Genomic DNA, 24,531 nt, shown 5'->3' with positions numbered 1-24,531 from the left:
GTGACAAGGGGGAGAGTGAGAAAAATGATGCTCTCTCGAAATTTATCATGCACCCAATTACAATGTTAATTGGCAAGTCTCAGAAATCAATTAATTCGCAAATTTTTTTCAATTAAAAATTAAGATAAATCATAAAATGTTATTAAGCAAAGGCCAAACTCCATGAACTTTTTTTTTGTAGGCATCTGGTTTTTTTTTTTATTTAAATAAAAAAAAGAGCTGTGTTGCCAAAGCCTGATGCCCTTGAGTGCCTTTGCTGAAGCACAGGGGGCTGTCATCAGCAGGACTGGGCTGAAGACAGATAAAAAAATATCGACCAGTCGGACACACTGCTTCTGCTTTATTGATCAGGCGGGAATTTAACTTGCTGTGCATATCCACCGTGTCAGCAAGGGCCACGGGCGAAATTAAAAGTACTTGGCTTGGAGATGTCGCCTTGATACTGGGGGGTGGGGAGAGAGGGAGGAAGGGTGAAGAAGAGAGAAAGGGAAGAAAGGAAAAGAAGGTGGAAAAAGAAGAGGGAAAAAGAAGAAAAAAAAAAAGATGGGGGTAAGTTGAGGAGTGGGAGGTTGCAATGCCTACTTTTCCCCAGTGCAATTGCACTTGCTGGCCTGGGCTCCTTGCCCTGTTTGGAGCACCTGCAGGTGTCTACTGCACGCAAGGATGGGAATCAGCATGCATTTCAATGGAGTGTTGGAAAAAACCCTTCTCACTCAAGAACTTCTGTAATCTGTCTCATTCAGAGGCTGAGGGATCTGCGGTCTTTGCTACACAAAAAGTCTGGCAAAGTACCTGGCAATCAAGCAGAAGTCTCTAGGCATAAATCAAGGAGACCTGCGGCAAGAGCCATGACCCTGATGTGACACATGACAACAGAGCTAATTCACGTTTTACACACTCTATTTATCCTGCAGTGCCTGGCAGCACGTCCACTTGCCCTTTTCAGAGCAGCCGCCCACGCTGGCCCTGGAAAGGTTTTCTCCAAAGGTCCTCTGGGACAACACAGCGCTCAGCAGATCCCATAGAAATGAAGCACTGGGACAGTGTGAGGAGCAGCCATATTTATACAGAAGATTCCCTGAGCAGGACTGGCATGTGAGCCACATGTCTTAACTTGCTCTGGGTCCTTATCCTGACCAGGAGCAACACAGAAAGCCCCTGTCATTTGGGCACACAGGGATCACAGGTGTTACCCCACCCATCCATCAGCAGGAGTCTCCAGCATAGGCACTGTGGGGGTGAGCATGAAATGACTTTAATCAGAAAGACCACCAAACACTGGGAAAGCAATCTGTGAAAGGATGTGAAATCCAAGATGCATCTCGAGAGATCTGGAGACATTTCTCAAGACCAGTCACCCTGTCTGGAGCGACCAGTCCATCTCTCAAGGTCCCACAGCCTTCATGTTTTAGCTATATTGCCAGCTTCCTCCTTATTCCTTATCCCACAGGGCCAGGAGTTGCCTTTGTCCCCTAAGAAGAGGTAGTGCTGTGCCTCTCTACATAAAGAAACCTGGAGCTGAATCCCCTTACAGCAGGGTGAGGATGCTCTGTGCAGCGCCAGGAATTAAGGAAGCACTTTCTGCTTCCACCCTGGCTGCCAAAGAAGGGAGCATTAAGAACAGTGAGAGGAAAAGGGCGAGAAAGCTTCAGGGGGATGCCAAAGGAAGATTTAAGCCTGGGCAGAGGTGCACTGAATGTTCGTACAAGAGCTAGAGCACCATAACCCATGGCTGGCTCTTTCCTCTGACATAAATCAAAGCTGGCTCTAAGAGTCAAGCTAAATCCCCCATCTGGGCACTTCACCTGCTTTGACACAGGCCCTCCCACTGCATCTTGCTCTGTCCTCCTTTGCCTGACACTATTTGGTTTTTTTGTGACAGCATCTTTGAGGTCACCAGAAAACAGCCCACAGCGCTTTCCATTTGCACCAAGGTGAGAGACCCTGGTGCCCGCTGTGTCCTGGGAAATGCTTCGTAATCAGAAGAGAAATTATTCCTGCACACACAGAAATGTCATTAGGAGAAATTAGTAGCTCCTGAGATGCTGGATGTGCAGAGACGTGGCCCCACACTGCCAGCAGAGTGGCAAGGAGCAATCAAAGCTGCTAGCCCAGGCTGTAAGCAGCCAACAGGTGGGCATGTGCTTTAAAACACAAATATGCTCAGATTAATTATTGACTACAGAGGGAAAAAGGAAGAGAAGTGAATAAGGAGAGAGTTTGCACAGCCATGCGACCCTGTGAGAACAGCATCACCCTCCACCCTTCCACCCAAGCACATCCATTCCCAGTGGCACAACCAAATCCAGTCCTGGGAGAGGCAAAGGCAGTATTACAACATGGCATGAAGTTACTGCTGGCTACATCTGCTAAGCTTAGAAATCCCTTGAAATTAAGGGGAGAGAGATGAGGTAGCCATGTCTGATCTCACGCCGTCCCAACTGCAAGAGCAGGAACAGAGCCGGCAGAGTCCAACTCACTGCTACACTCTCTGGACCACTCCCCAGGTATATTGAATACACCTCATCCTTTTAGGGAGGCAAAATCCCACCTCTGAAGCATAGGTTTGCTGCTGGCAATGAAGAGAAGAATCTGCCAGTTGTCACACCGGGAAATAAAAATGCCTTCTGCCAAATAAATTTTTTTAAGAAGAGCATTGCATATTCAAGAATGCTATTTAAACCTCTGCATCCAAAGGCCTTTCAAATCCCAATCTTCAAATTGCTTGACTCAGCAACTGTAATATTTGTAATGAGACTTCCTAAGGTTTTTTTAAACAGAAAAGGCCAATAAAGATCTCTTCCCCAAACTCTAGAAAGAACTGTGGATCCATTGCAGAGCATCAGCTGAGACGATCTCCACAGCTCCTACTTACTCCTTTACTTCTCCTCTGTCCTCAAATTCATCTTCTCTCCCACCCCAAATGCAAACCAGAGCCCCAGGCCTGCCCTTCACCCAGCCTCCCCTCCATATGTAGGCTGTCCTCTGCAGTCACTGCCCAGGGAGAAGTGGACAGGGTTTAAGGGACCCCCTGCCCACTGCCACCTCTGCCCACAGGATTTAGCTGCAGTGACATATGCAGCGATGTGCCTGTATGCACATGGGGATGTGTGTGTTTGCTGTTCTGGGGGACATCCATGGGTGCTGCTCTCAAACGCTCACCTGCACTCCCTGGGTAGCCCTGTGCTGGGGAAATGCATCTGCAGCCAGAGAACAAGGGGAAGCTTGGAGGTGGGGCCACTGACAGCTCCAGAAAGAGTATCACATTTCAGTATGGCTTATTGCAAGCCTTTAACACGCATGAGGTGTAAAACAAGTGAATATAAATTGAGTGAGGATAGGAGGCTCACATCTAGTGCACAGATCAGCTTCATGCACACAAACCATGAATATTCATGTATTCTGCAGCAACCAGTCTGGCTGGGGCACAGGGCATCAGTGTACACACAGGGTCACTGTTATTATTTCTCATTTTTACCTTGGTGGCACTTAGCTGCTCAGCTGGGCACCTTTTGCTTTCCAAGCTGTACATGCAGAGCAAGGAGAGCATACCTTCTATCCTGCATTGTGGGACTACTTGTCTGCCTCCCACTTTCTGCTGCTTTGAGCCTGTGCTCTGCAAAGGTGAGCTAGAAGGTAATTTCTCTTTGGAGGAGGAATACCAACAGTCTTGCCTGGCAAGAGTTAAAATCCATAAAACCAAGGCTTGTAGTTTTGTTTTCTTTCAATTTATATCCTTCACTTAAAGAGGGGTGGGGGGGGAAGAAACGAGAGGGAGAAAAAAGAAAGCCAGGTGACATATTCTAAGAGGGAGCACCGAAAACGTGTTAAGCACTTCAAAATCTCATATATTCAATCGGCCTCTGGCAAGACATCTGCCTAATGTTAGCGCTTAAATATCCTTTTCCATTTTACATGCATTCAAGTCTCATTTGAGCGAAATGAAACGGTATTATTAAAGGGAGATTTTGCACAAATGGCCTGAATTTGACATGTCAAGTTCAATGAGGCTGTTACATATGTAACACTGAGAAGGGCTCCGAGGCTGCCGCTCTTGAAACAGCGCCAGTGGCTCAGAAATGAAATTTGCATTCAGAGAGCCTTGCCTCACAGCACAGAGCTGTACATGAGGCTCAATCGGACCCACATGGGGCAGAGAAGCCATGGCCAAGCACAAGCAGGTCTCTCCCTATGTTTTGGGAGACTGGACACACCAAGAAGGCAGAAGAGCTAGAAATCCAGGTACCTCATTCCCACTGAAGTCTGCTTTATCAAGCGAAAGCTTGACCCTGCACTTGGGTTTGATCCTCCTGAGTGATGTTCATGACTGGTACAACAGCTGGTGTCCATCCCCTGCACATGCACAGCCCATTAGCATGGATGGGTGCTGCCCTGCTGCCACATGGCTCTTTCTGCTTTATTGCATGATATTCCAGCTGGGTAGACCTTGAGATGTCCCTGTCCTGAGGCCAAGATGATCACACCGGCACTGCCCATGGAGGGGAAAGGGGCTGCCCCTGTCTCTGGGGATTAGCAAATCCCACTCCTCCTAGTTAAGCAAGGGGTTTCTTGGAGTGGGTGAGTTGCTCCTGGTGAACTGGAACCATTGTTCGGGTAGTGCCCACAGCTACCTTACATCTCAGCCCCAAGAAGCTCCTGTAGTCACCTGGAGAAATCTCTTTTCCTTCCTCTGCCCTCCTCCAAGCAATGCAAGCTCCCCACTCCAATGATGCCTGAAAGTCCGTATCAGTGCTCAACACCTGGCAGAGGCAATGGCATGGGGCAGCCCCCTACATTGCTTTTCCACCAGCCTCTTGATCTGACTCTATGACAGAACCTTGGCTAATTCACCCCATCACACAACCCTGCATCCATGACCCCTTGGGAGAGATCCCAGCACAGGAGTTAATGCAGCGTCCACCAAGTCTCCAGTGCTGTAGTCTCAGCAGGTAGGAGGGGATCTGCCTTCCTAACCCTGAGCACAGGAAATTTATGATTTTGTTGCAAATCATTAAGGTTTATTAAAACTTAACACCACAAGCCATGATTGGCTGCATCCTCTTTAAATTAAAAAACAAACAACCCTTGGAAAGCAGCCCCCTGGTTCGTTTCTCCCCATCATACTGATAAGTAACAGCTGCTCAGCCATTTCGGTAACAAGTTGGTATTGGCAGGGAGCGGCCAGGGCTGCCGGTGCCCGTCATGTTTATAGGCCTACATTTTATTTTTATGTTTATTGGGTTATTTGAGATCATTATTAGTTTCTCTCTTCTCTTGTTGATGTGTTCTTGCTCCTGGCTTCTTCAGGCAGGAAAGGTTGTGGAATGGGAAACAGAGCCACTCACTACATGAAGCTGCCCCGCTGGAGTTGGGCAGTGCATGGGACTTCAACCCTCTCACACTCTGCTGCCTGCAATTCCTGTCCACTACTCCTGCCCTCCCTGCCTCCTGCTGCCACTGGCCCCTGCATCACTCCCCTCCAGCACTGAGAGAGTCCATCCCTGTGCAGAGCTGCTGTATTGCAGATTAGCCTCCATCGCCTGAATCCATCGCCTAGATTGAATGTTATCTATCATGCTACGGAGGGAGTTGTTATTTAATAATTAATAAAGACCTCTGATTCTTCTTCGCCGCCTGCGTGGCCACATGGAGCAGGCCAGGGAAGTGAGGGCAAGCCAGGGAGAGCTGTCTCCTCTCTAACTGCTGCTGTTATTTAAAGGAATAATGCCATTCTTTTTCATTTGTCAGCTGGCCGACAATGGCCCTTGTCATGCTTTATGATTTAGGGTTTCCTTTCCTTTCCCATTAAACGCCACCTTCCCATCACTGCTTCGCGCCAGCCAGCCTCTGCCCCTGGCTCGTGGTTTCAGTTTCACTCTGATATTGGCCCAACTTCTTTGATGGGTTCCTCTGATCACTAATTGCTTCTGTTCATTTAAACCTGTTCACTAATTTGCAGTGGCCCTTTATTAAGTTGGATGCAGCCCAAATTACACCATAAATTACACTTGCAAGGGGACTGGGTGTCGCGCGGGATAAATGGGCTGCCTGTTCCCTGCTCTCCCCCTTCTCTATCTTCCTGTGCAATGCGTGGGGAATGTGGGTCTCAGCTTGAGGCTGTGGGTGCTGAATTTGGGATATCTCAACCCAGATCTGTTTGGGGAGGTCTCTCTCTGACTGAAGCTTCTTCCTTGTCCCTACATCTGCAATGGCTATTGGTGAATCAAAGAAGATCCAAGGCAGAGATGGGATGGCTTCTGCATCCTCCGCACTATGCACAGCCATGTGTACCCCACCGCCCTGGCGCACACACACAGACACACACACACAGACACATGCTCTCCCCCTCCTCTCCTACCACCTCGTGATGTAACTTTGCTTCTAGTCAGCAGTTTGATTCCTTTCCTCACTTTTTAATGACCAGAGAATTCATTAATAATTGAAATAAACATGCTCTTTTCCAAGGCTTCTGAATTTTATTAGTGCAGGGGCAGGGATATGCCAACCCTTGGCTGCAGACATTTCCTAAATAACTGCTAGCAGTTAAAATGTAATCTTTTTTTTATTAGGGGACTTTTCTGTGCTGGGGAAAGCAGAAGAGAGCTGAAGGTAGCTGAGGAGCAGTGTGCACCTATGCTGCAGGGCTGCTCCATCATGGGATGTCAGCAACATGAGAGCTGCTCACCAAACACATGCTCCCAGAGAAAGGGATGTCTGTGCCCTCTGGGAGGCATTTCTGTCTGACTTTACCATTGCGGTGAACTCCAGGAAAATATTTCTGCCTCGCTGTCTAGAACTAGATCTCTTGTATCTGGTAGCTGTGGGTACCACCATCTCCTCTGCCACCTGCAGGTGCCCCAGCTGGCCCACTAGGGATGCTTGTGGCCCCCAAGGAGCTGCTTACCTGATGTTCAGCTGGGTGAGCTTCTCTAGCTCCTGCTCCATGTGTTCCTGCAGCTCCCCAGGGCGAAGGAGGACCTGGCAGATGGGGCAGATCGGAGCCTGACTGTCAAACAAAGTTGCTTTCTTTTTGCCTGTGGGGAGGAAAAGAAAGGAGAAAGCTTTAGCTTAGATTGGCTGCCATCAGCATCACCTTTGCTCTGCCCTGGTCCCTGTCCTAGCACAGGACTGAAACCAGGAGATTTTTGCATAGCATAGCCTCGTTTCTCTCCCCATCCCACACTCCTTGGGGCAAGGATTGGCTCTCTTCTGCAGTGGGACAGCAAGTGTCATGAGACCATCCTGACTCTGACTGGGTCCTCCAGTCTTACAGAGAGAGCAGCAACAGCCACATTTCAGCCACATTCAGTGCAATCCCAGCTACACCAGTTTGCAGTGCAGGTGGTGCGACCTGGAGCAGATGGATGACACAGCACTGTTCATTGTTTCTATTAACTAATAACAGTTAATTATGAAGAGCCATCTTCATCTTCCCTGGCTCTCCTGAAGTTGGGTGGGCCAGGATGATCCTTCCCCTGAAGGGCAGAGCAACTTTCCATGGGTACACAATGTTGGGAGGCAGGGCAGAACCCATGGTGCTAGGCTGTGGATGGCAAAGGAGCAGGTCTGGATGTTCATCACCCAGGATTTCTCACTCTGTCCCGGGGCTGGGCTGGGCCTTCTTGTCCTCCCTGTATCACCAGCAGCTCCAGACCCCACAGCTGCCAGAGCCCTCGATTCCCTGGGGCTGTATCTTCCCTGAGTGAGATTTGGGGGTGCCTGTGTACCCCAGTCCCCAGCTGGGCTGAGTTTCTGGGGCAGCTCTGGAAGTGAGGGGCTTCCTTACACTCTCCTTAAGGCAAATCCTCCCCACCACTCCCCTGCCCACCACATCTCCCTAGTTCTCTCCCTGCTCTGAAGCCAATTTCTTCCAGCTCAGAAACTTTATTGCCCCCTCTGTAAAGAATATACAGCGTCTATTTAACATAATATAAAACTCTAAAGCAAACAATGAATTTTCAATAAAAGAGAGAAGCCTGTGGGTTCTTAAGCCCCCTCTCCCAGCTGTACTAGCAGCTCTGCTCATGAGAGGGCGTGCGGAGCCTGGCTCAGATGGCTCTGGTGGGGAGAAATGTGTTTTATAACTGCGTGTTGTCATCCAGCGTGAACCCTCCTGCTGGATTATTTATTTATGTATTAGACATGGATCAAATTGGTTAAATCCGAGTGAGAGGCAGCAATGCACAATAAAGCAGCCGGTGCTGGATACGAGAGGGCTGCGTGCAACGTGCCCTTCCAATCAGGAGCCAAAAGGTGCCATTTTATGGCTCCTAACGATGGTGGAGCCCAGTTAAATGAATCCCCATTAAAGGAATAGGCCTTCTCAAAGGATAAAACATTGGTGTGACCAGCTTTACTGGGTCCTTGCTCCTCCCTGTATAACCTCCTGGTGCAGACGTTTAATGAGAGAAAGGGCCTAATATAAGTTTGAGGGTCACCTTGGATTATCTTTGCCTTCCAGCAGGACACAGCGTATGTGCCTTGTGGAAGCAGGGCTATCACTGGGACATTACCTGCCCTTTCTTTCAGCATCTCTATAGGAGGTGGGAGAAACTGAGGCATGAGGGGAAAGTTGAGGCAGGCCAGTGCTATGGGGCATTCCCTACCTCCCCAGTTTCCCTGTCTACTGAGAATCCTCCCAGTGCAGAGCCAGGAGGAGAAGCCCCACTGGTCTCTCCTCCAGAGAGGCTCTGAGGCAGACCTCAGGTGCCTCAGCCCCCACTCCCACCACCTTTTTGTGCGGGGGAGGACACAACATGAAGCCTATGCAACTCGGAACATGTTCCTCTCTCCTCCTTCCCTTATGTTTAAGTAATGCCCAGAACCCAACCCAAAACCAGACACCCAGCTGCTGCTGACCTTTGCAGGAAAGGTCGGCATTTCAGTAATTCCACCTTCCTCTTGGAACTTTTCCACTTTTGTCTTGTGGGGGCCCAAAATAGCCCAGGAGCGTCCCCGACCACCTGCTATTTATAACCCCAACTTCACAGCAAAACAATGGAGCTGTCTGAGTCTCCCTCCCAAAATAAACAGGCAGCCTTTGAGCGGACGGGAAATCCTGCTGGATCCCTGCTGTGGGGTGTACAGATGGATGGGTAAACAGGCTGCCCTCCGCCCTACCGCACTGCATAGCCTAGGCCACCACTGTGGGGCTTGTGAGCCCCCCTCTCCTGCCATCCACAACTTCAATTTGTGGGGCAGGGATGCTCTCAGAAGCACTGGAGGGTGGAACAGAGGTTGATCATCTCCAAGCCTCTGTTCTCCAGAGAGTCCAGAGGTGCTTGCTTGTTGGTGGAGGTGATGGACTGTCCTGGACCTAGGATTGGCAGCCTCAGGAAGCATAGCTGGGGTCTCTCCTGGGGACCAGCTCTGCACTCCAGATTGGTGGCTTTTTTAATCTACTACACACCCAAGTCCTTGCTCCCTGCTTGTACTCCAGTACTGCTCCATGGGGTGCATGTTGCTAAGCAGAGGCAACTTTGAATTTCAATGGCTGGGGCAACCAGGAGAAATCTCAGGCCATGGGAAAGCCTTGTTGTCTTTCATGGCTGGTCCCAAACCCAGCCCAGGCCAGCAGAAGAAATGAGCAGCAATGGCCTTACCCACCAGCTACCCCAATGATACAGGGACAAATTCATGCCAAGGAAGGATGTGACAGCTGTCACCCTGCATCCCTGTGACAGACAGGGAGGATCCCCTTGCTCCTGTGAGTGTGGGAGGCTGGCGCTTACACTGAAATGAGGGCTTCGAGAGGAGCAGGAGAACAGGAACCTGGACACATAGCCAAGTCCCTGATGTACAGACTGCAAAGCAGGAGACAGAAAGAGCCCCGGCTCCTGGCCCAAGGGGCTGACAATCGCGCTTTTGCAGGAGCAGGGTTAAGTGCGAGTGACAGGCAGAAGAGAGGGATCATTTCCCATGTCAGAAGGACACCTACGCAAGCCTCCCCAGGTCTGTGGAACCCACTTCATGCCTGCAGTGCCACAGAGACTGCTGTTGGGATGTGTCTCCCCAAATCAGCAGCATCCACATCCACAGTGTGCCCCAGAGCCTTGCACACACCCACGCTGTGGTGTCTCATGCCGGGCAGTGGTACCCAGATCCATGGTGTGGGATTTTGGGTTGTGGGATACTGGGTTGTGTCAAGTCCTCAGGTTTTGTTTCTGAATGTCAGGATGGAGGGAGATGTATATATATCCTGTCTCTCCTCTCTGGAGCAGGGACATCTGTATATCCATGCTAAAACAAGGGGTGTCACACCATATGTGTGGCTAGACTATGCTGGGGTGTGGGTGTTTACTCAGAGGGCATTGATTTGCACAGGGCAAAACAAAGGGTCCATATCCCTGAGTGGGATGGACCTGCACCTACTCCCTGCTTGTCCTTCCCTGCCCTGTGCCAAACCCGCTCCTGGGAGACACTGAATAGCTCTTTTCAGGCTTTTGTTTTTTGGCAGCTGTGTTTTTGTTTTCTTTGCCCCTCTCTCTACCATTCACTCTCTGGTTACTCAGTAGGCTCAGCTCCAGTGTTTACCCTTCTCGACTCTGCAGTGCTTCCCCTGCTGCTGACCCCCTGCTTGCCAGTGCCAGAGAGATGAAAAGGCAGAGCCTTGGTGCTCCTGCTGTTTGCATGGTCTCCTGGGCTCTGTGGAAATGTTTAACTCCAAGTGCTGAAACCGAATATTTCCTGCTCTGAAAGTAGAGGGCTCAATGTGCAGATGCACGCCTGTGTGGAAGAATTTGTCCACAGGCACCATTGGAGGGCATTTGCAAATGGATCCCAGCCCAGGTGGGGACTGAAACAAACTCTCCTGATCCCACTGGGGACAGAGGGCCAGATCCTGCACTCAGCTACACTGATACAGATCCAACATAATTCCCAAGAGTCCTCTGAGAAAGGCCTGCCTGATTCACTGCAAAGCAGCTGGTAATGGGACCTGGACTCCAGGCTGGGAGTGGGGCTCAGGTACCAGAGATGCAAGCACAACACTGGAAGCCATGCAAGCCATAGAGGCATGAAGTCATCCCTGCTCCTGCCCTGTGCCTGTGCCCTAACGGCACTGTGAGGTTCATACAGGGTGGGAGTGGGTCACATGTGCCTCTCCAGGAATGGCACACCCTGTGCTGTTCTTACTTGTGACCATCTGAAACTTGCTCTCACAAGGACCAGCTCTTCTCTCCCAACTCCTGATTTCTCATATCTCAAACAGTTTTCCACTTCTCTGAGTACCAAATGCCTCTGTCCTTTGAGATGCCTCCCTTTATCTCACCCTTCCATTTCCTCTCCTTCTTAAACACTCCATCATTTAAACCCAATCAAAGCCAGTTGATCTGAAACTCTTCTGAATAGAAATGACCCAAGCTGGGGCCCTGCGGCCCCGCATGCTGCTTCAGGGGCTGCACTGAAACCAGGTGGGTGGTAATGGAAGTGCTGACACAGGCTCCTTGACAGCATCGCTACTGCCAGTGCCTGTAATAATCCCTCCCGGCTGCCCTGCAACTCGGTTTCCGTGGCGATTATTTTCCATTCAATGATGGGCTTGCTGTTATTTGTGTACCGATAGCAGATATCTCGTGTGACAAGCCTCCTTTCCTTCCAGCTCAAAAAACAATAATTCAAAGAAAGCCCCATATTAGCTTGGAAATAGCAAAACATTCACTCTTCTCCTGGCGAGCCCACGCCACAACTGATGAGGCTCGCAGAGCCCTGGCAGTAAGTGGCAGCCAAGGGGGGATGACAACAGTGGCACAGGGAAGGCAGACAAGGTTCATGTGTCAGTTCAGAGCACCCCAGAATAACAACAGAGGCAAAAAGTATTTAGTAATAAAGTATTTAGTAATAAAGTGTTGCTCATTGCTCTCCCATCTCCTTATTACTTACTGGTGTGGTGCCAGTGCTATCCCCATGGGGCTGCATCCTGTCTGCTGGGTGCTGCCTTGGATCCTGCTCATTGGTACCAAAAGGTATATGGCCCTCAAAAACCTGTACTTGAGGTCAGGGCACCTTCCACTCCTTCCAGTAGGCCCTTTCCATCCCCCAGGCTCCTGCCTGGCTGTGGGAGGCAGACTTTTAGCTGTGTACAAATCAGACCTCAATCTGCTGCCCAGGACCAGGTGCCCTGGATGTGGCCCCTCCTGCAGCTGCAGGGCAGTGGAGATCCAGTTTCTGGGGACACTGATGGGCAGTGAGGTGACTCCAGGTTTGTGTGCTCTGGTTGGGTTCAGTGTCTAGCCGTAACTGCAACCACAGCACAATTCAACTCTGCCAACACCCCACAGTGCAGCAAGCACATCCAGACTGCCAAGGAATCACCCTGCATCAAGCAGACCTTCCCTGGAGCAACCGCCTTTTGGAGGTCTCTGCAGGTAGGAAGGTGGCAGAGGTCTGGAAAAATGGCTTTTCAGGTAAGAAAAGGCTTTTCCACTCCTGCATGACAGTGCAAAACTGCCACAGGGCACCAGCAGAAGCTGGACTTGGATTGTGCGGGGCATACTACGGGGCCACTTCTGCAAAAAGAGGCATAGGAATAAGTGATAGCCATTTTTGTGTATAAAATACATAGCGACACAGATGGACAATGGGATGTCTACAACCCCATGAGCAAACTGGGCCACAAAGAAGAGCTGTGCTCTTACCTGCTGCATTCCCACCAAGGGCCTGATGCCCAGCACTGTGCACTGCTAAGGTGCCCAGGCTGCCAAGCAGCATAGAAAACACACCTGCTTCTCCTGAGGGCAAAAGCTACAGAGAGATCTGAGGCAGAAACACTTGCTAAAATACTGATTTCCTTGCAAAGGAAAGAGTTGCTCTTGTAACTGCCTGTCCAGACAAGCTGGATACTGGAGAGGGCTGGTGTAAACTTGTGCAGTGATGCCGCCATGCAGCTAGCCCCAGCTGGGGTTGATCCCATGGGTCACTCAGTAGAAATGCATGTTTAAACAGCACCCTGGGCTCTTCAGAGGCTGTTGCATGTCCCATTGGGTCCAGCACTATGTTTTTCATGGTGAGTCACAGCCTGGCAGTGAAGAGAGAAACCCCTCTGAGCATCTGACCCCACTGCCATGATCCAGCCCTGGCTCTCCATCCATGGAGATCATAGTTGCCCCGTGCAGGGCAGTGGAAGATGGATTGAGCTGGGCAATAATTTAAGAAACTGAGTGAGTCTGTACATCCAATCACTTTACAAATCAGGGGAAAGGGAGAGAGGAGGAAAGGCAGGAGGGGGGGAGAGTGAAAAGGCCGCACAGGGAAATGCATCACAATTACTGTCTTGGCTCTAATGAGGAGCCTGTCATGAGGCTGTCATCCTGCGGAAAGCCACCTACTCAGAAAGATTCAATAAAAAAGTAGCAGAGAGATAAAAAAGAGATATATTTCAGCCCTTGCTAATATTCTTTTCATTTGTCCCAGCACAAAATAAGATACTGCACTTAACCGGCTCGGTTAAAATGAAAAGGGGGGGGGCGGGAAGGGAGCAGCATTGATCAATACCACTAAAAGCCGGGAGACATGGTGATGGAGTGCAATTTTTTTGTCTGTGCTGAAGCATAGCAGAGGCACGGGTGGGGTAATTTATGATTCGCACGCATGGTGGCTAACTAGAGGCTGACAAGACAATGAATCCTCGATGAGAGGGACGCAGGCCGCCAGGAGCGCTGGAAAGGGAGAGCGTGACAGGGACCTGGAAGGGAGAGGGAAAGAGGAGGGCTGGGATGGGCTGTCTCCCCATGGTGTGGCTCAGTGTGGTTCCTTCAGAGCAGAGCAGAAACACTTCCTTTGGTTTCACAAGGGGAGAGTAGAGGAACACCAAGAGCAAGCCAAGGAAGTGGTTGTACTGCTTCCATCCCTGCCCTCCTTCCTCACACCTCCCAGCTGGGCAGGTTGCCCATCCAGGCTTCCCCCAGGGAAGCACTCTGGTGCCCAGCTGAATCTTCACTGGGCTGGAGATTGACCAAATGGGGTCAGCAGGAATTAAGGAGAGATTCTCTGATGCTCCAGATTCTCTGACGGGTGCTAGTATGAGTTTGAGAAAGCTCAGGACCACAGCGTTGGACCTTCCCACTGCCACTCATACTCTGCCCTTGCAGTGAAACTTGAGGGTCCTCCAACCCACTGCCTCATCTCCAAAACACACAAGTCTTGGCGAGCACCTGGGTCTCCCCAGCATCAGTGTGGTCCCTGGCTTCAGTGAACATACCACAGCAGAAACACTCCTGAGGGAATCCTACAGCTCTGTCCTATCCTACTAGGAAATTTCCTGGAGCATGATGCACCTCCTTCCCTCACATACTTAAGCTGCCCTCCATCGCAGCCATGCAGTCTTGTCATGCCATGCAGTGAAGACTGGTCAGGCTGTGGATAAGCCACACAGAGTCAGTGGGACCAAGGGACCATGGGTGCAGTTCTGTAAACTCTGTGGCCAATGGTCACTGCTTACTCAGTGGGACTTGTGAAATGAGGTGCTGGTACCCAGCACACTTCCCAGCACACAGGCAGCCAGGCAGAGGACCCCAGGGTTCTCTCGATTCCTGTGCCATGTGTGCATCATGGCTGGACAGAGTGCCAGGAATGACTCTGCCTCCTCACCACCCCTCATCCTCTTCCTTGACCACCCAGAATGCCTGAGGCTGTGCACCCAGGGCTGGAAGCCATGCAACATTTACCAGCGTGCCTGGCTTCTGGCCCTGTTCACTGTTAAAAGGGCTTTTTGTCACTAGTTCAACCAGTCACCCAGTCTGGGGTTCCTGCTGGCCTGGTGAGAAAGGGCAGAGAGAAACTGTGCTTTGACCATCCACACTCTGCATCAACTCTTGGGATGGAAAGAGCTGGAGCAAAATACCTTCTTTGACTGCTGAAAAATGACAGTGGGAGCTAGAGAAAGTGAGAGCTTCACAGAAACCATCCCCATATCTGGCTGGGAGCCTGTACAAGAGCTGGGGTCTGAGGTCCTGGGCAATTTTGAGGTCTGCATCATACCTTGATTGCTTCATCTGTACCAGAAACAAGGATGCAGACCAGAGTGGGAGCAACAGTCCTGCACAGAGACTTTCCCTCCTGGCCCCATTCCACCACTGCACATCTCAGCACCCACCAAAAACCTGCTGGACGATCCTGCCCTGGGCTGCAGCTGCTCAGCTTTCTGAGCTGCATCCTTCTGCTCCTCTGGGTCCTTGGAGAAGGATTTGGCTGCATCCTGAGAAAGAGGAACAGTGTGGAAATGGGTCTCTGCCTTCACCACTGGCAGTGAAACAGGAGCCTAGGAACTATCACGCTGCCAGAAGGCCAGGGGTGTGCTGTGGATTCCACCCCAGTCTGGCAAGGTGCCCCAAGAGGTGTCCAGCCCTATTCTGGCCATGAAGAAAAGACTTGCAGGCAGCCATGCTACTCCTATGCCCTTGACTTGGAGGGCAGCCTGTTAAGTTGGTGATATACTGATACACCTATAATTCAGAGGAGGAATGGGGTAGAGTCTTTCCCTGCCTCCCACCCACTCTTCCTCCCACTTTCCAGCTCCTCTCCTCTCTTCCCTTGGGGGTGTGTGGGGCACATATCGAAAACACAGATATTGAACTGTCAAAACTATTTCCTACAAGAAAATAGATTCATCAGCTTGCAGCACACAGGGTCATTGCCACATTTTCCCCTCACGCCAGCACCTGCACATGCCGGCGCATACCCAATGCCTCTTCGCAGCACCGGCACTTTAGCTTGTAGCTCAGGGCCCTTAAGTGACTTTGAGAAATGGATAATCGATTATAATTCCACGGGCCTCTCTGCAGATTTATCCGGAGAATGTATAAAAGCCAGGGATTGGGAGAAGCGGGTCCTTCTGGCCAACACGTCAATTGCCTGTGCTTTCCGTGCCCAGCTCGGAAAATCGCATCCCGAGCACGACTCTGTTTAATCCATCAGTACACAATCAATGCACTCTGTAATCAACTCTTGATCACTTAATTTTACACATGTTGGCTGAATCCCTTTGTTTAATCACTAGATCAGGCTGCCTTGTTGCACTGCCCCCTCCCTGCTTAAACCTCCCTGACCCTCATCTCCCATCATCGGCACCACCAAATGCAGCCCAGAGCCTTCATTTCACCTTGAGGAAAAGCTCCTGTGAATTTAGAGAGTCAGGAGATGGCAGAAATGGAAACAGGAGGAGTGAAAAAGAGAAAAAAAAAATTTTTCTTTCTGTGTCTTCCTAGAGCTTGTTCCAGCCTTTTACATCCACATAACAGAAATCACTGATGGAATTTAAAAGGGGCCTGTATGTTGGCATACGTGCACCGAAGGTTTGTAACATTCCAGGCAGAACAGGCACATCAAGGTGCAACTGGGCATATGCAGTGGCACATGATAGGAACTCATCACATGGCTGCATCTGTCCCCTCAGCACCCTCCCCACCCTCTTATTATTTTGATTGTTTTAGCAGCTGATGCCATTAGGAGCAATGGTTCTTGATCTTTCCCTCCCAAAGGCATCCTCGGGTGCTTTGCTCCCATCTCACCGGGGTTCATCTCCTTTTTTATGGCAAGAGCATGACCCTTGGGTTGCGAATGTATGTAAACGCAGCTATTTGGCATTTTTAGCATGATTTGTGTCACTAGCCTGATGCTGTCTCACCCTTCGCATGTATTCTGCTGGCATGCCAGGGTCAGTGGCCAGGGGATGCTCGTAGGTGGAGATGTCTGATTGCCCAACATTGAAATATGCCGGGATTTTGCACGGGTATGCCTCATCCTGCTGTCGAATAACCCTTTCCAAGAAGATTTTGTTGTACTTTAATTGCACCATCAGAAAAAGTGGGAACACATACTTGCAATCCAAATGTGGACCATTTTGACCAGTCATATAGGTGACACAGCATGTTTGTCCTACCCGAGCAGCACAGCAGTAATTTTTAACACGGTTATATCTTGCTATTTAAAGAAGTCTTGATGCCACCTCTGATTTGGCACATGGAGTTGTGCTGCTTATCCTTGAAAGAATAAATGATGGGATATGCTTGAACAAGAGAGATCTGGAGGTGTAATTGCCAGGGGAGCATGCAAATTTTAGTTTTGCACAGGAAACTTGCACAAAACTGCGTGTTGACACCAAGAGGCCAGTTGTAGGACAAAGCAGGCATGGATGTTTAAAGAGAATTCCAGTTGCTATCCTATAGCAAATAGTCTTCAAAGAGCCCCTGGAGCTCTTGGCTTCTCAGCGAGGAAAGAAGAGCTTGTACAAGCTGAAATGCAAATAAATAGTTTACCATAGAAAATATATCCAAGGCGAAGAGTGAGATGCAAGTTTTAGATCTCACATTAGCCAGCTGGAGTTTTATTGGTCCCCAAGTAAAAGCTGTAAATAAAACACAAACCTAACCTGAATACTGTCAAGCTACATTTTAAAAAAACCCCACAACTTAATTGCACTCAAGAGCATCAAGGGGCAAAGTGGTGCATGGTGCATCACAAGGCAGCCCACAGAGCTGTTAGTAAAGTGTAAATCCAAGCAGTGAACAAGTGGAGCCTTTTACCTTGGGATCTGCTGACAGGCAGACTATTTTGGCTTTGCTAACATGGCTCATTCCTGCCCCAGAGGCTCTCGGTAAGGGGTTTGTAAGGAGAGGGAGCAGAGAAAGCCTTCTCTTCTCACACTGAAATTGGTGGCAGGGAGGAAGGAAGGGTGGCAAGTGGGATGGTAAGATCCTGTTTCCTTGTTTCCAGGCTCCTGCCTGGCTGTAGGGAGCAAAGGTAATGTTGTACTCAGGGAAGCACAGCCCAGGTGAAAGAGACAGCAGCTCCAGCTGGAGTCAGACAACAGGGAATGGGTAAGTGACCTGCTCCTCCTGTCCTGACTGCTGAGTGCTCCCAGGGATTCCTGTACCAGCTTTTGCAGTCCTTCTGGGGGGCTCTAGAGCAAGAAAAGGTCTTCCCCACACATCAGGCTCTCATCCCTCCTATGCAAAGCTTAGCTGCCCTTTTCAACCACTTTTTCTTTCCACTGCATTTATTCTTTGAACTTCATACATGCTGATAAGTTGATAACATCAAAACTAGTCCACCTGGCTCACTTTAAGGAACCACTCTTCCCAGCAGATCAACACTTGGGATCTCATCTGGGCTTCATCCTACCACAACCTGCAATGCTTTTTCCCCAGGATTGGCACTTGTTCAAGGTAGTCTGACTTCCATGGGAACAGACAAAGCCAGACCAGGTCACTCTGTCGCCAGAGTCCCTGGAAGACCTCTTGATCCCCTGACCAGGGACTACTTTTCTTCCTCATCTCCTGGCACAGCACACACTCTTTGGATTGGGGTCCTGCTGTGCAGGAGTAGGGCAGGATGAGGCCTCACAGGCATGTCCAGGGGACCAGGCAGCATCTCTCCCACTAGTACTGCTGGGGAGAGGGTTGCACCAGCCAAGCTGCCCTCACACCCCATGGAGCAGACCCTTCCATGGCCAGACAAACCTCACACAGATGTATTTGCTGCCTCCAGACCACTCTCACATACACACCTCAAGCAAACAGGGATGATGCCCTGCCTAGAGAGCTAAATGCCCAAGCAGAGCATGCAGGATGGGAACCCAGGCAGAGATGGTATGTGACTGGGCTGGAAGAAGGTGATAATGTCAAACCTGGGGGTAGGTTTGCAAATCCTGGCCCAGCAGCAATGAAGTCTCCAGGAAGAGCAGGAAAGACCTTGCTGCAAGCCAGCTTGGAGGAGATGGAGCACAGGGATGGAGGAGAGCCTCCCTTCTCTCACCCACATGCCAATACAGGCAATAACAGTGTCACATCCCTTCCACTGTTTTCAGGTGGAGGGAGGGAAATGAGGGAAAAAAACCCCAAAACAATCTGCCAAGGACTAATTAATATTTAATTTACTGCAAAATGTACTTATTATTCCCAAGTAATTGGCTGACTGCACAGCTGTGACCATTAATGAATAGAGGGGGGACAAAATACAGGGACAAGAGGCAGGCGGGGGGAGCACAGGGGTGGTGGTGCCTTTGATCAGACTCTGCTGCCTGCCTTTAATGTGCATAATAAGAAAACTTAAACAGCTTTGATTTTTTTAAGAACTAAAAATGGCTGTGATGCCACTAATGGATTGTGTTTAGCTTATTGCACTGTAATCGCCCTATTATCGCTGCAACTTTAACGAGGCAGGAAAAAAGGAGTTTGGAAGATGGCATTTGCAGATAGGTTGTTGAATAACACTGCTGCTGAACACAGAGAACATAGGCAAGTCCTGCTTATTGTGATTCCTTGCATAGATTGCCAATACCTGAGGCACTCAGCATCCCTGTCTCTATTGCCGCTTTTTGCTCCGTGATTGAACTATTGGCTCATTTAACTCTAAGGATGGGAAATATTTTTTTACTTGCTAATAGAAGTGTGGCTTGGTGGTGGCCAGTGTAGATTTTTACATCCATTTCTCTTGATGGCTTATTCTGTGAAGAGAGTTAATTTCACCCCAGCGCAGAGTACTTAAGTGGGATTTAAGTGGCACAGGAATATTTCACTGACCCCTTAGCACTAGGTGAAATCTGCCCTGAGAGCCTTCCCTCCCCAGAGGGAGATGCTCAGCACAAGATGGGGACATATCCTGATGCTTCAGCCTCCTAATCTGCTACTGGGATCTGGTGTTTCACACACAGTCCTGACCTACACAGGCACAGCTGCACACAGGAACACCCTCATGTCCATGCCCTGGGGTGCCTCGACTGATGCACAAGGAAATGCACCTTTTTTAGGTTGAGGGGATGTAGAGTAGCATGGAAAATGGATTGAAAGTCCTGGTTTCTTGCTCTTTCTGAGTCCTGACCTGCCCAGACTATTGTTGTTTCCTCTCATGATGGCCAGGTGCTGTAGCCATCCTTTTTACCCTAGGAGACCTAGAAGATCAGGGCTGCCTTCCCCTTGTCCTGAGTCTCACCCCTCCTCTCCTCCACTGCACCCTCCACTCCAGTTAAAGGCCTGGTGGTGGGTCTGAAGGCTCCTTCAGCTCTGTGATAGCACCAAGGTATTGGGCCAAGTTCCCATCCTGCTTCCATAGGTGTAAATCCAAAGCAACATCATGGGCTTGACAGCACAAAAGCCAGATCAGCACTTGGCACTTCTGCTCCTCTCTGCATCCAAGTTCTGTCGAGCGGCGGGCTGGGAGACATGCCGTCACAGCTGCCCGCTGCTCCCGCCCCGTGACTGGCTCTTCCCTCCAGCTAAAGCAAACAGCTCATCAGACGCTGTCCCGGAGAGGCTGCGCTGTGGCAGGCGGCCATGGCACACAGCGGCGGGGGGACCGACCCAGGCTGGGGAGAGGCAAGAATCCTCAGAGTAAAGAGGAGACGGAGCACATGCATCCTGCAAAGCCATCAAGCTGCTGGATGGAGTTCAAGGAAGGGTGATGGGAGGGATCAGGGGGTTGGCAGAGCTATACCTGCAGCCTGGTGGTGTGAGGAGTGATGGTACCGACCTGCGTGGGCCCCACGTGTCTCTGTGCAGGGACTTTGTGCTGAGATGCACACTGACACCTCACTATGCCTGATGCTGGTAGCTTTCCTACCTGGCAAGGACAGAGGCAGAGCAGGCTGGTGTATGCAGGTTTCAGGGGGATGTGGACCTGCCCTGTGCTGACTAACACGTAGATGCACAGGGAAAAGTCAGGTTTGAGCTTGGGAAATGCATCCCCATGGGTCATGCAGTCTCTCGAATGGAAATGTGTGGGTATCTTGCTGCTAACATGAGCTTAAAAAAGAAGTTAAGCAGAGTAAAAGGAAATACACAGCTGGGAGCACGTGTCTGCATGTAGGTTTTCCATCTGAAATAAAACTGTGTTGCCTGTAAGGAGAGTAGCTATGCTAGACATGGTGCTGGTGGAGCTAGGATGAACTGGCACCATCACCCCCAGTGTGGGCAGCACAGGCAGGAGCTGCTGGTATGGCCAGAGCCAAGATAAAAGGATGACAATTGCTTCACCTTCTGCTTTGCTTGATTTTATAAATTGTTAGCTTTGAATCTGCTTCAGTGTGGAATTTGGCTTGGAAGTTTTCTTTGAAATGGCAAGAGTTTTCCCCAAAAGATCACATTACTTATTAATTTTAATATAGAGATTTGTTTTACCAAAGAAAGCACAATAATAAGCTCTGCTCTGTTTTGTGTACATGGATGTGTAGGAAGCTGTGCAACTCTTCCTTACCGGCATGAGGGAAGGATCCTGGTGTCAAACTCCTCAGGGAGCTGCAGACCAGAGGATGGGCTCGAAGGGCTACCAGCTCATCCCCATCATCCTTGGGTGACCATCACATGCAGAATCAGCTGAAAATAGCCTCCCATGCAATACAGTTCTAGCTGGTACCCAAAATGACCACGTCTGGCTTGGGAGCAACTCCAGTTCTACTTTTTGACTACACATTGTGCATTTTCCCCAAAATATAACTGTAATGGCACTGGAAAACTATATTGCTAGCCCAAAAAATAGTAACAGGCTCCATCAGAGGCATTAGATGGGAGCATGTCAGCACGCAGCTGGCAGCCTCAGCACTGAGGGATTCACACAGCCAGAGGACACCAGAGGGTGCAAGGTGCAGTCGGATGGGCAGGAAAGCCCCCCTCCTGCTTGCATGGCTTCTCTTGGACGTGGAAGTTCAGACCAAGACACTGGGCCTGAGCCACGAATATTAGTGCTGCACCAGCCCCATCCCTGCTCCATGAGTCTTGTGCTTTTGAGGGCACTGAGCTGCAGGCAGTGGTAACCTCTCTCTTCCCAAACTCCCCATCGCCATCTCTGCCTGAAGCCAAGCAGCTTTATGTATCTTTCTCTTGGGCTCCCCCACTCCTTCCCTCTTCCTTCTACACTCTTGTGCTGGCCAAACAAAGAAGCAGGCACTGCTTGAAAATGCCCCCCAAACCACATTTCTGCCTTGCTCCCAACTGGCAGATCTTGCAAAAGAAAAACCACCACCAGATGTTCAAGGAGAAAAGTAATTTTGGTTGGGCTCTTGGCAGGCTGAGCTGGTGTTGGCCTCGTCCTGTTTGATTTTCCTAGCTAGATGTTGCCTCTCCAGCATGAGGAAGGAGCTGGCTGTCAACCCCAAGAGTTTTATTTTGGATTTTATTAGACCTGATCATAGAGGCGCTGTTCTTTGGGTTGTACCTCAAGGCGGCACTCAGATGCCTGTCAGCATCTGCCAAAATAATAATTAACATATTTTGATTAGTGCCTTGTGTATGGGAAGGCTGATGCTTTGAAACCAGGAGTAGCCACTGGGAAGCGGATCAGCACTATCTGTATTTCCCAACTGCTATAAAGAGAGGAGTATGGTCTTGTGGCCATGATATGACACAGGGACTCAGGACCAGAGACTGCCTGTTTGATCCCATTCATTTCCCCATGCTTTAAGCCCTCATTTTTAGAAAGAAGATCAAAATTCCATGTATGTCCAATATTTTAGTTCTTCTCTGTGTTCAGTCTTCAAGCTCAGTGGGACAAGGACTGTGCACAGTGCTCTGCTGTTAGAGGGACCTCATCTAGCACTGCCTCAAGAAAAAAATAAGATTATAAATAATATAAACCAATAAAATACTGTAAATAATTTAAATTATATAAATAATTTAAAAGTCAGTCTCTGTCTCCCAGTTCTCTGGCCCAGTTTTTGTCCTCCTGCTGGCTCCTCCCAGCAAGGCCAGAGACGATGCTCAGTAGCAGATTCCAGGTCAACCACCCCCCTCAAATATCCCCAATATCAGCAGTACAATTTGGACACGGACACAGAAATCCAGCACAGGCAAAAGAAGATCAACAAAACACCCCAGGGAATTTAAAAATCTGACCAGATAGGCACTATTGATGGAGAAATATAAATGTTGCTATTTTGGTGGCAGCTTCACAAGCCCTAAACCTGAGCTACAAAGTGGATTGCTGTATTCGATTTGTCAAACTGGGAGGCTGGCAAGTTTGGGCAGCTTCAAAGACCGTGTTTTATGGAACCTTTCAGGAACCCTCAATAAAAAATGTATTAGATTAGTAATTTGAGTCCCAAATGACCAATTTGAAACGATTGCTTTCTTATGATTTTTCTGAAAGTGCCTGTTTCGTGAGAAATTGCTTGAAAAATCAGACAGAGTTTTTAGAGACAATTGTAACAGCACACTCGAGGGCTGGGTGCGATGGGTTAGGAGATCATTCATTTAATTGAGAAGGGAAAAAATCCTCTGTAATGCTTTGTCTGTCTTTCCTTGCCTTCTGCATTACCATAATAAGGTCTAATTCTCCAATAATTCTGCAGAAAGGAAAGCACCTTCTTCACCCCTGTATTCAGGTGGGAAGAAGGGTGGTGGGGAAAGGAGACACAACTTGCCAAGGTCACACATCCTGAGTGGAGCTGGGATGGGAGCCCCATGCTGGGTCCCCAGCAGGTCCCAGTTGATGCAGTTACGGCTCCTTCCCAGTAAACTGGGTTTATTCCCCACTGTTCAGCTCAGAGCTGTTGCTGCATGATGTCTGCAGGAGCGCCGGAGGGGCAAGGGGCAGATGGGCTCTAGGTAGAGGTTTATACTTCACCGTATGGACCTGCATAGAATACACAGTTCACACAGAACTGTGAGCTATATCTTATTATTTTCATTACTAAAAATGCTAATGAAAATTGCCATTTGAGATACGCCAGAAATTAAGTGTACTGGGACCTCCTTAGGTCTCTTTCAACCGAAATTATCCTAAAACTCCACTACTCTGCAGTTATCTTTGTTCTCTAGTCTCTATGCTTTAACGACCAGGCTCATAGCACACACTCAAGCTTTCCTCCCTGACCACAGGGCTTGAAGTGTGCATTTTCCAACTATTTAAAGGAAAACTGAGATTTTTATATCACCACTTGATTGCAGGCACTGAAACTTTAAAGAGAAAAAAAAATCCTGAGAGTCTTATGATAAACTTGTGAAAATTGGCAGTCCTGACAACGAATCACCCTGGGGTACTGCTACCTGAAAGGCATTAAGGAATTACAGTATACAGCCTAATTAGGCTTGTTAGCATGACTGGGCTGATTAGGAAAGATGCAGAACTCGGAAGAGAAACCAGAGAAGGACTAACCTACCCTTCATCCTCTTCTCTTTATCCTGTCTGGTAAATCCTGCCTTCGTACCCTTTACACTCTTTTTTCTGTTCCCCTCATGTCCCACTATGCCACCTATTTCCTTCAGTTCCCCACTCTTGTTTTGAAAGGAGAGCTCACTTCTTTTCATAGAAAATACAGGAAAAAAAAGCAGAGTTGCTGGGCTGTTGGTGTCAGCACCTCCAGCTTCTGTGTGTGCAAACTGCATCCCTTCTGCTTTATCCTCTGCTTTCCATTCTGGGAACTCCCCACGACAGCAGCACCTCCCTAGGAGTCTGGTCCAGTATCCCCCATGCATAACTGGGGGATGGCACCCTGTTAGAGTGATCAGCTCCAACTAAGACATCTGGACATGTCTCCAGTCCAAAGTAAATTAATGCAGGTCCCACTAACAGCAAACAGCTTTGCAAATGCATAGGAACTGTGTT

General features: G+C 49.4%; 1 protein-coding gene across 4 annotated transcripts in view; it reads right to left on the bottom strand.

Moving 5' to 3' along the window:
* The window catches only part of RNF220 (ring finger protein 220), a 215,307-nt gene that overhangs the window by 77,683 nt on the left and 113,093 nt on the right, over window positions 1–24,531 (bottom strand). For all 4 annotated transcript variants that reach the window (XM_071565847.1, XM_071565849.1, XM_071565848.1 and 1 more), the window contains one exon: window positions 6,905–7,034. In XM_071565847.1, the coding sequence (XP_071421948.1) occupies window positions 6,905–7,034 (130 nt within the window). The remainder of the gene's footprint in view (window positions 1–6,904; window positions 7,035–24,531) is intronic.

The sequence above is a fragment of the Pithys albifrons genome, chromosome 10 (assembly GCF_047495875.1).
Source record: "Pithys albifrons albifrons isolate INPA30051 chromosome 10, PitAlb_v1, whole genome shotgun sequence".
NCBI lineage: Eukaryota > Metazoa > Chordata > Aves > Passeriformes > Thamnophilidae > Pithys > Pithys albifrons.
The sequence above is the reverse complement of the archived record's forward strand: the minus strand, read 5'-3'. Positions and strand labels throughout refer to the sequence as shown.